Below are 11,093 nucleotides of genomic sequence, written 5' to 3'. Positions count from 1 at the left end.
CGGCTAGGCTTCTCTTAGAATGCACAAGTGCCAATTTTAAGGTTTTAGGGGTTACACTTATAGTGTAGAATTCCAAGAGTTTCAACTTGTAAACCCTAATCCATTTCCTTGGGCCTTTAATCCAATAATCCATATGATAAGCCCTTTGGACTAAATCTTCATGGACTCCACAAAGATTTAGTCTACATAATCAACATGGATCATTAGCCCAAACTATAAGTATCACTGATTTACTTAATCAGTCCCCGTTAATTTAATTAGTCTCTTTTGATCACTGAATTAATTCCAAATTAATTATTGATCAATACTAATTAAATAATATGATTTCTCAACTAATATATTATACTTATAATATATTAATAAATCACAAATAACCTCTTTCTCAAATATCCATCCCATCAAATTGCTTCGGTGAATGCAACCCAAAATGGAACATGCTACTCTCGGGTCAAGTACATACCAATTTTAGTTATGGGCTTAGACACTTAGTCTAACATTTTCATCTTAAGTAATGCATGCCTATCCATTCGAGGGAAACAAGACTTCCAAACTTGAACTTCCTACTGCAACAATGCTCTCCAACCAAACTTTTAACTTGAAATGATCTTTCATTGTACATTTGTCCAACATATAATCTGAAAAGACAATCATTCATCTCTGTCCTCTTCCCACATCTTGCAACTAATCTTGTTCTATCACATTTTTCAAAGTATATCTAATATCCATTTGACACCCTATAATTTTGAATACAAAACTTAAGTTATGCAGGAGACTCAAACATATCATCTACCTTAGGTTCCATCTTGTCCCATGGTGTGTTTGGATCATGAATTCTGTATTTATTCTTCACTGCCTCTTCGTCAGCTTCTTCATCACTTTGTAATTCATTAGCACGATAAACTTGTGCTCTGATTTCATCAGCCATGCTTGAATTCCTTAAGTTTTCATAACTAAGTAGAACATTGATAAAGACGTCCCTACATTTATCAAGTGAAGTCACGAAATCTCACTTTGGTTCATGATCATATAAATACCATGGAGCTCAAATCCATCTCATTTAGTCCAGGGCTCGTATATACTAGCGAATATGTCTTTGTAAACATCATATGATGAAGCCATTGCAGTTACCTGCAAAATCGAACAGATTTTACAAACAAACTTGAAGAATTTTAGGTAGATAACTGCTTTAATCATAGATTTGAGTTACATACAAGTTGAACAACTCGATGTGATGATCACCCAGATTCTTTCTTCTTGAACAACGTTACCAACAGTATAGACCTAATCTTCTTCAAATACGTTGAATCCCTCCCAATAGCCCAAGATTTTTCTCAGTAGAAGATACCATTTACTGTGAGTGAGATGATGTTTGAGCGACAGGGTGTGGATCTCTATGTATAACATCTTCCAAACGGGGTTACTTTTGTCGTTTGGATAACCTACTCAACAAAGTGGCCACGTGGTCTCAATAAAGTAGCTACATTGCAAGGGGTAACCGGTAAACCCTCTAGCAACTGGCTATTTGGAATAAACGCAAAAAATGAGACAAGTATGCGGCATAAAAGAACCAAAAACCCGCCATGGGGTGAAACCGACTTTTTCAAAAAAAACTTAAGGTACGTTCGTATTAATTGGATTCCATGTATTTAACCCTACAATCATTGCTCTAGTAGTTTGTTTATAGAATTCGTTCTTATTTAACTTTCACGTACTAAAACTATATAATCATAATAGTTTGTTACAAAATTATTCAGAACTTTTGAAAGCAATCAAAAACTTTGAGGTAACGGGACAAATCAAAATTAGTTCTTATTAAACTTTCATCTTTCATCTCACTTATTCTAACACTAGAGACCCAAAGGGATTGAAAGACTTTTATACCATTATTCTTATTGGTTGTTTCAACAAGGTGATCTCTAAACTTCTTTTCAACTAAAAAAAGGTAATAGCATCGGTAATAAGTGTAAAACAATAGTCCTATGCGGAGATTCGATTCGTCCTTGATGTTCCTTTTATTATCAAGGATATTTGTGTGTGGGCTAAAATGATGCTTTTGAAGGTTGACCTTAACAAAGTTTCTGATTCTCTATATTGGGAATTTCTTGATTCTCTGATGGAATAAATGTATTTTGGATGGAGAGGTTGGATGAATAACATCCTTCATTCCGACCAAGCTTAAGTTCTTTTTAATAGGTATCCAACAAAGGAATTTCCTCTTTTCAATGGATGATGCAAGGGGATCCATTCTCACTTTTTCTAATTAGGGTTTTTTGCAAAAAAAAAATAATAATAATAATAAAATAATTTTAGGAAAAAAATTTTAAAAAAAAAATCTAAATAAATTTGAACAGAAAAGTCATTGATTATTTAATATTTTGTTCAAATTAACAAAAAAAAATTATTTTTATTTTAATAGAAAATTGACAGATTATCGTATGAAATTAAATAATCATGACTTTTCTGTTAAAAAAAAAAATAAACCCTTATCAAATTTTCTGCATAAAACCCTTTCTTTATACCTCTCTCCAACAATGATCCCACCATCTCACATTTGATTTATGCCAATGATATGTTTTTCGATAAATTTCTTAACCTCAAAAGGTTATTTCGGTGTTTCCATCTTATTTCCAAATTAAAGGTGAATTTTTTTAAAAAACATGGTATTTGGTTTTGAATTTCGAAGATATTGAAATTAATTGCATATACACGGCTTGGAAGTCTTGTATTTATTATTTCTACTTCAAAAAACCTAAAAGCAAAAAAACAATTAAATAAACAAATGACAACAGGAGAGCAAACGCGGTGAATTTAGTAAAATTTACAAAATTACACTTTTCACCCCTATGAAACAAAAACCCAACCTAAAAGAAATTATGTTAGAATGAATACCTGAAACTAACACGAAATAAACATTTTTTTTTTTGCTTTTGTTTTGGTCATTAAATTAGTTTTAGTTTCACCGACTTCTACCAATAAAACAAATCACCGGAAATAAAAATAGTTTTAATCAAGCGGTGGACACATACTGGGCTGAGCCACCTCTTCTGCCGCCTCTCCTGCCGCCTTGCTGATAACCTTCACCACGTCCGCCTCTTCCACGCCCGGAAAACTCACCATGCCCACCACCATAATCACTTCTACCGTACCCTCGTCCAACACCGCCATTAAAGCTTCCGCCGCCACGTCCCTGGAAACTATCGCCCCGGAACCCACCTCGCCCCGCCGGAAACCGACCACGCCCCGCCCCAACTGTGTAAAAAATATTTATTATTTGTAAAAGAGCAGATCACTAAAATCGTCCCTGTGGTTTGTGAAAAATTACACGTTTGGTCCTTAAGTTTTTTTTTTGCACTTAGACCGTCCCTATCCAACATAAAAAAGACACTTTTGCCCTTTCTCATTTATTTTTCAAATTATTTTTATTAGACTAACTGCACAAATGGTCCCTGTGGTTTGCTCAAAATTATCACTTTGGTCCAAAAAAGTTTGGACTAGCACCATTGGTCCAAAGTTTTCATTTTGTTGCTTGTTTGGTCCAATCTATTCTGATTTTTTTCAAAATGACGGATTTACCCTTTTTAATATGATTTTCTCTTTTTTGTTAATTGTTTTCCTGATTTTCAGATTTAAAAAAATAAAAAAAATAAATAATTAAATTAAATCTCTCTCTCTCTCTCTCTCTCTCTCTCTCTCTCTCTCTCTCTCTAACAAATCAAAATCTGCAGTCGATCGTCTAGATGTTCATATCCAATCACCAAATGAAATCAATAAACTCTTTAGGATTTTTCAAAACTTCATATTCAATCTCCAGATTAACCGTGAACAGAATCAGTAAAATTTATGGGAATCTTCAAACCTAGAACCTGTAACAAAATCATAAAATTTGTGGGAATCTTCAAACCCGGAACCTGTAACAAAATCATCTTCTTTAACCTAACCTAGGAAATTTTTAGAACTTCACCTCCAACCTCCAAATCGGCGGAAGCTACCACATCTGATATCACCATGGACCAAATTCCTCAACACTAAACAAATGACAGAGCTTTGACTCTATTTAGATCTGATTTTGAATCGATGACATAACTGATGATTGTTGAGTTATAGAGAAGTAATCCTAAAACTTTTTTTGGTTTTTGATTTCTTGAACTTGTACTTTTCTGGTGTGTTGTTGACCGATTGAATCAGAAGAAGAAAGAAGACGATGGCGGTTTCAAGATGAACAGAACACAAGCCTTAGCACCGTCCACGCCGTCTCTCGATCCTCCTGGCTCCATCAAACGACCCTCGGGTGAGCTTCAGCTTCAGAGGCTGCGACCATTCTCATTTCCTAAAACCCTAGGGTTTTCAGAGGTTGCGGTCGCTTCAATCCCTAGCTTCGATCTTTGTGTCACAGCCTACAACTTTTAGGGTTAGGGTTTCGCTGCCAAAGCTTCGATCTGGTGGCGTTCATCTTTTCTGTCGGTGGTGTTCAACTTTTTTGCTTGTGGTGTTCACGATTTCCGGCGAGAGTAAAGCTTGGGTGTGAGAGAGAGAGAGAGAGAGAGAGAGAGAGAGAGAGAGATTTTTTATTTTTATTATTTTTATTTTGTTATAAAAAAATTATAAAAACAAAATAGAAAATGAAAATTTTCTTTTTTCTTTTTTATCTTTTAATCATAAAAAGTATTTAAATAATAAAAAAACTGAAAAAGAAAAAAAATAAGGGCAAAATAGTCATTATGAAAAAGTTTATAGAAAAGTGGATCAAACTCGCAACAAAATGAAAAGTTTGGACCTCTGGTGCTAGTCCAAACCTTTTTGGACCAAAATGGCAATTTTCAGCTAACCACAGGGACCATTTGTGCAGTTTTGTCTTTTTATTATTAGTTTTATGTTTATTAATAATAAAATAAAATAAAAACACCCCTTACGTTCTCCAAGAGCCAATGGGTTTTAGGAAGGTGGGTTTTGGATGGTGGGACCCATTTTATTTTATTTTATTATTAATAAACATAAAACCAATCATAAAAATAATTGAAAAACAAATGAGAAAGGGCAAAAGTGTCTTTTTATATTGGACAGAGACGAACAACCCAATAAAATGAAACTGTAGGGACTGTAGGGACGGTCCGGGTGCAAAAAAAAAAACTTAGGGACCAAACACGTAATTTTTCACAAACCACAGGGACGATTTCAGTAATTTGTTCTTTTTATAAAATTATTTGACAAAACAAACCTCGAGTTGTGGTTCTTTTTATCTCCACTACAGCTTCTCGATCACCAATGACAACAGGAGAATTCTGGATCATTTATTTTAATTAGTGCTATTTATCTTTAAAAAAATATTTTAATTGTAATTTAAAAAAATCTAATAAGAAAAAAAAAACCTGAATTGCGTTTTGCATGGAATTGAAATCTTGAAATTCAATGAACCCAAAACAGAATCCCAGCTGCTGGTCAAATGCCAAATAAAAAGTATATTTATATATATTTATTTATATACCCATTAAAGAAAAAAAAATGTATATATTATGATATTAATTTACATTGAATATTGATTAAAAAAAATATATTAACAAACCTTGTTACTTCTAACTTGAATACCTCCTGGTTTAATAGGCCCAAATTTATTAAACTCAATTTCAAGTTGAGACACTGTTGCATTTAGAGGTAAATTCCTTACATAAACCGAATAACCATCACCTATATAAAAAAAAAAAAAAAAACCCCACAAAAATTAATAACAATAATAAAAATTAAAAAATTAAAATAAAAGTAAAATGAAAAATAAAAAATACCTTCATCATGACTACGAGGAGAGCTAATGCTACTGGACGCGACAGGTGGAGGAGGAGTTGAGACTTCGGGGGGGTGAGAGTGAGGGTGACCTTGTGCCACGTCAGCAACTATTTTATTTTCAATTTTTGTAGGAGTTGCCCTCAAAGAATTATTATTGTTATTGTTATTAGAAGGAATATAAGCTTTGTTGTTCCTTTTCATTTGTGAACTTAAAATTGATGCATACGACATTTTTGGAGCATCTTCCACAGGAATTATTGAAGAAATTGATTCTTCAATAATCGGAGGTGGATGTATTTCGTTATTTTCAATTTCCAAAACATCTTGTGATTGCGAATGTGATTGTGTTTCTTCCACAATATTTTCCACTTCTTCTTTATCAACAGAAATATCAGGAGCTTGAGAAGGAGGATTGGAAATAGCAATTTCAAATAAATATTAGAGTAAATTACATGAATGGTCCCTATGGTTTGGGGTAATTTGCACGTTTGGTCCCTAACTTATTTTTTTAACTCGGAAGGTCCCTACAGTTTGTTTTTGTTGCGCACTTGGTCCCTGTCTTAGCTAAAAAGACTATTTTGCCCTTGATTTTTTAATTTATTTAAATAAACATACCCTCAACCCTACTTCCACCTCACCTCGCCTTACCTTACTTTACCTACCCCACTTTATTTAAAAAAAAGTTAAAAAAATAAAGGGCAAAATAGTCTTTTTAGCTAAGACAGGGACCAAGCGTGCAACAAAAACAAACTGTAGGGACCTTCCGAGTTAAAAAAATATATTAGGGACCAAACGTGCAAATTACCCCAAACCATAGGGACCATTCGTGTAATTTACTCTAAATATTAAAAAGTTGAATTTCTAATCTGGTCCCTGTGGTTTACTGAAAATCGCAAGTTTGGTCCATTTTTTGAAATCTACTCCAAGTTGTTCGTAAGTTTGCATTTTGTTTTTGTGGATTTGGTCAAGTTGAGTCCAATTTTGGACTTGCATATCGTTGTCAGATGGACTAAATCTGCAATAATATGTAAACTTAAGGGTTAATCTCGAAAAAGAGCTTATGATTTGTGTTTTTTTCGGATTAAACCTCGAATTATTACTTTTGCTGAAAAAGACTGTATTTTTTTGTTTTTTCTGATTTGAACCTTTTAGCATTTTTTTTCCAAAAAAATTAGTCTAAAATGTGAGGGTTTTTTCGAAAAGATTGAGGGTTAATTTGGAAGTATTTAGAAGGTTGAGGGTTTTTTTGGAAAAAAATACAAAGTTGAGAGCTTTTTTGGAAAACATGAAAAGATATACAATGTCTTTTTCAGGCAAAAAATAAATTTGAGGTTTAATCGGGAAAAAACCAAATTATAAGGTTTTTTTGGATGAATTTAGAAAGATTTCAAAGATTGGAGCAAAATTTGCAATTTTGAGTAAAGCACAGGGACCAAATTTGTAATTTACTCAAAGATAAATCTAAGGGTAAACTACAAAAATCGTCCTCATGGAGTCGTGCTTTAATCTAATCTGTGCAGATTTAGTCCAAATGAGTTCCTATGGTTTGATTTTGGTCCTGAGACGTAAAATGACAATCTTACCCTTGTGTGAATTTTTTAACTTTTTTATGTTTTGTCTATTCTTTATAATTTTGTTGAGTAAATTACCTTTTTGGTCGCCAAATATAGCAGAATAATTCAAATTTGGTCTCAAAAAAGTTTTTTCTTGCAATTTTGGTCCTTATATGATGTTTTTGTAACATTTTTGGTCCTTGTTTCAAGTAAAATGACTATATATTTCATATTTGGGACCAAAATTGAAAAAATCAGCTAAACCCAAGGAACAAAAATGTCATTTTACTTGGAACAAGGACCAAAAACGTTACAAGAACCTCAAATAATGACCAAATATGCAAGAGAAAATCTTTTGGGACCAAAATTATAAAAATCAACTATACTCAGGGAGCAAAAATGTAATCCACTTTTTTTTAAATTTAAAAAGGGTGTGATGTGGTGAGCCCATTTCATTTTATAAAACTATAAACAATAAACAAAACAGAAGAAAAAAAACAAGGGTAAAACAGTCATTTAATGTCAGCCAGGGACTAAAACCACACCAATATATTAGCATGAGTTGACAAATCTTTATTATTCTAAATCTAAATATTGATTAGAAAAAATTGCAAAAATGGTCCCTATGGTTGTCAAAATTATGTGGTTTTGGTCCAAAATTGTTTTGTGATGCAAAAGAGGTCCAATTTTGGATACATTGTGTGTTTTTGGTCCAAAAATGTTAACTTTAACAGTTTGGCTGTTAACTTTTTTAAAATGACAACTTTACCCCCAGGGACCATTTCTGCAACCAAACTAGAAGGACCATTTCTGCATCTTTTTTTATAAATAAAATTAAAAAGAAAAGATGCAGAAATGGTCCTTGTAGTTTGGTGGCAGAAATGGTTCCTGAGGGTAAAATTGTCATTTTAAAAAAGTTAACAGCCAAGCTGTTAAAGTTAAACATTTTTGGACCAAAAACACACAATGTATCCAAAATTGGACCACTTTTGCACCACAAAACATTTTTGGACCAAAACCACATAATTTTGACAACCACAAGGACCATTTTTGCAACTTTGTCTATTGATTAAATGAATGGAAAATAAAATATATATAAAAAAAAAGGTGCACCTTGGATTAAGGGTAATGTTTGGTTATCATCTATTCCTTCAACCACCACCAAATGATTATTATTATCATTATTATCATCCAATGATTTGATTTCATCAACATATCTGAAAACATCATTAAAGACGAAATAGCCCTTGTCTTGAGGGGCAAGAAAGAAACTTTGTATGAATTTCTTTCTTTGATTATCCACCTTTTTTATTAAGCACCCAGTTACTAAAACAATCACTCCATCTTTATAAGATTCTTGAGTGTCAGCAGTCTTTATTTCTGCCTTGTAAGCAGTGTAATCCAATGAACATATTTTCTCATTTATTCCCTGATCATTATAACCAATTTTTCATCAGGGGTAAGGGTAGTTTAGGTATTTCATAATAATATGCAATTCTAAACATGTAACATTGATTTTGGTCTTCAGTCCTGACAAGGGTAATTTAGGATACAAAATTTCAGGGAAATTTTACATTCTTGTGAAATTTTGTATCCTAAATCACTCAACTTTGAGTTTTTTATATCAGGGGTAACTTGTAAGGGTAATTTAGGTATTTGATTATGCAATTTCATATCAGGGGTAAGGGTAATTTAGTATACAAAATTTCACAAGAATGTAGAATTTCACTTTAATGAGTTTTTTTTTTTTTTACATTCTTGTGAAACTTTGTATCTTTTTTGTTTCAACTTTTGTAATTTTTGACTTTTAGTGATGATGATGTGGACCTATGACGTGGCAAACATATTGAAACAATTTCATTCAATAGTAACCAAGCCTGCCAACTGCCAAGTCATAGTTCCATTTCCACATCAGCAACAAGTCATCGCCACGTCATCACCAAAAATCTAAGGTACTTAGGTGGAACAAATTTGAAACTTGGTTACTATTTACTGACATTATCCCATAAAACTTATAATTTTCATCCAAAATGGAAAGTAAAATGTTTATTTTTTTTTAAAAAAAAAAAACTTACTTTCATGGTAGTCACGGTTATCATTACACCATCTTCATCAGGGCGGCTTATAAAACTCGGCTCCTGATAAAATTTATGAACCATGTCTGGAGAGTGGTGGAGTATATGGTAATACTGCTCAACAAAGGCATTCCCAACCACTTGTACACTTGGAGTTGTTGAAGGAGCTTCACTTTGTGTTGACATTATTCTAATTACCATGAAAAAAATCTATTAGTAGATTTTTTATAAAATGGACAAAAAGAAAATGAATCCTTGTATTGTGTAATAATTGAGATCTTGATTATTATTAGGTAAGTTGAGGAGTGTAGTACTATGAATCTCATAGGTTAGTTAATGAGTAAATATATAATGTAACAAATAGATTAAGTGATAAATAAATAAAGCAAGATAAGTCTTCTACATATCATTGTAAGTTGAGTGTGAGTCAGATTGGGTTCTAGATTAAGTGAAAAATTGGGACTTTTTTAAAACTGGTTGGTTTCTTGATGGAAACAAGGGAATGTTTCTTGAATGTTTGTGTAAAATAAGGTTTAGATCCAACTAAGTAACAGGTATACATCTGGATTGGGGCATTTGGTTCATGTTATATTTTGGCATCTGTATTGGAGAGGAAAAAATTGTTGCTTATGATTCAATCAATTATCAATGGCTATCTATGAAAGTTTTAGACTTTTAGCGATTTATTTGGGTTTCACATAGCTTCTCCTTATTCTACTCTTGTTTTCTAGTCTTTGTTTGAATTACTCGTTAGATTAATTCAGCATTTTGAATAGAACTAATTCATAAAAGAAGAGGCATAGACAGGTAGTTACCCCGATCAATCAACTTATGAAAATACAACAGATATCACACTAGATCCAACAGCTACTACTGTATACAGGAATTTCATAAAAATCTGAAGAAAAATGTAAATGCAAACTGCGTAATTAATAACAGCAGCAGCGCAATGCTGATAATGCGAATAAATTAACAACGCACTGAGAATCTTACAGGAACGAGAAACTACCAGGAATAATATGCAATTAATAACTCGTCTGGGGAAAGAAAAACCCTAAATAGTAATAGTTGTGGTTTAAATGATCGAAAAAAAAGGAATGGTGAATTGACAGATTGAAATTACCTGCTTGTTATTGAAACTGAAGATGAAGATCAAGATGAAGAGATGTTGCTGATATGATGTGGACGAAAATGGAGCGATTGAGATGAGTAGTTCGAAAAAAAGTGAGTGCATAAGCTACCTGCGGAGTGATGGAGTTTGTTGCAGCTGGGCTTTTGGGGCGAGTATTTTAGGTTTGGTTCTTTGATGACCTAATATTACAAAAAAGTACTCCAAGTTTGAAAAGGTTACTTTTTAGTCCCTCATTGGATTTTTTTTTGTTAGAATTTGTTGGTAATAATTAATAAACAATATATTTTAATAACTTTATAAAGTTATTTTATATTTTTTAATACAACATCTTAAAATTGGGTTATAATTATAATCATTTTCTTTAAAACAATATAGCTTTTTAATACAATGTTATAAATTTGTTTTATATTTTCTTTTTTTTAATTTTTTTTACACTTCTTATAACTTATCTTTAATGAAAGTACTTTTAAATGTTATAAAAAATATAGAAAAAAAATTATGAAACATTTTAAACATATTGTAAAATAATATTTTGAAAGGATTTTATCATAGTTA

The 11,093-nt window shown here is 32.2% G+C and overlaps 1 protein-coding gene across 3 annotated transcripts; it reads right to left on the bottom strand.

The window, feature by feature from the left end:
- Window positions 1-2,896: 2,896 nt before the first annotated feature.
- Window positions 2,897-10,678, bottom strand: LOC145167043 (nuclear transport factor 2-like). Of its 3 annotated transcripts, none has more exons than XM_079086130.1 (8): window positions 10,530-10,678; window positions 9,407-9,596; window positions 8,445-8,760; window positions 5,778-6,176; window positions 5,561-5,682; window positions 5,367-5,432; window positions 5,216-5,279; window positions 2,897-3,249 (listed from the first exon to the last, which is right to left on the bottom strand). In XM_079086130.1, the coding sequence occupies exons 2-8, from the start codon at window positions 9,590-9,592 to the stop codon at window positions 3,008-3,010; spliced, it is 1,395 nt and encodes a 464-aa protein (XP_078942256.1). In that variant the 5' UTR covers window positions 9,593-9,596; window positions 10,530-10,678; the 3' UTR covers window positions 2,897-3,007. The 3 variants fall into 3 exon arrangements, with proteins under 3 accessions (XP_078942256.1, XP_078942257.1, XP_078942258.1); XM_079086131.1 differs by having other exon boundaries at window positions 5,367-5,429; XM_079086132.1 differs by having other exon boundaries at window positions 5,778-5,867.
- Window positions 10,679-11,093: the final 415 nt, after the last annotated feature.

The sequence above is a fragment of the Lactuca virosa genome, chromosome 3, assembly GCF_052849685.1.
Source record: "Lactuca virosa cultivar CGN04683 chromosome 3, Lactuca_virosa_CGN04683_v6, whole genome shotgun sequence".
NCBI lineage: Eukaryota > Viridiplantae > Streptophyta > Magnoliopsida > Asterales > Asteraceae > Lactuca > Lactuca virosa.
The sequence above is the reverse complement of the archived record's forward strand: the minus strand, read 5'-3'. Positions and strand labels throughout refer to the sequence as shown.

Coding starts and splice junctions, on each gene's coding strand:
- LOC145167043 (XM_079086130.1), bottom strand. CDS start 9,592: ATGTCAACACAAAGTGAAGCTCCTTCAACAACTCCAAGTGTACAAGTG. Junction 6,177..8,444: donor AACATTACCCTTAATCCAAG/GTGCACCTTTTT, acceptor CTCCTTCTCAAG/CTCCTGATATTTCTGTTGAT. Junction 5,280..5,366: donor CCATGCAAAACGCAATTCAG/GTTTTTTTTTTC, acceptor TAAATGATCCAG/AATTCTCCTGTTGTCATTGG.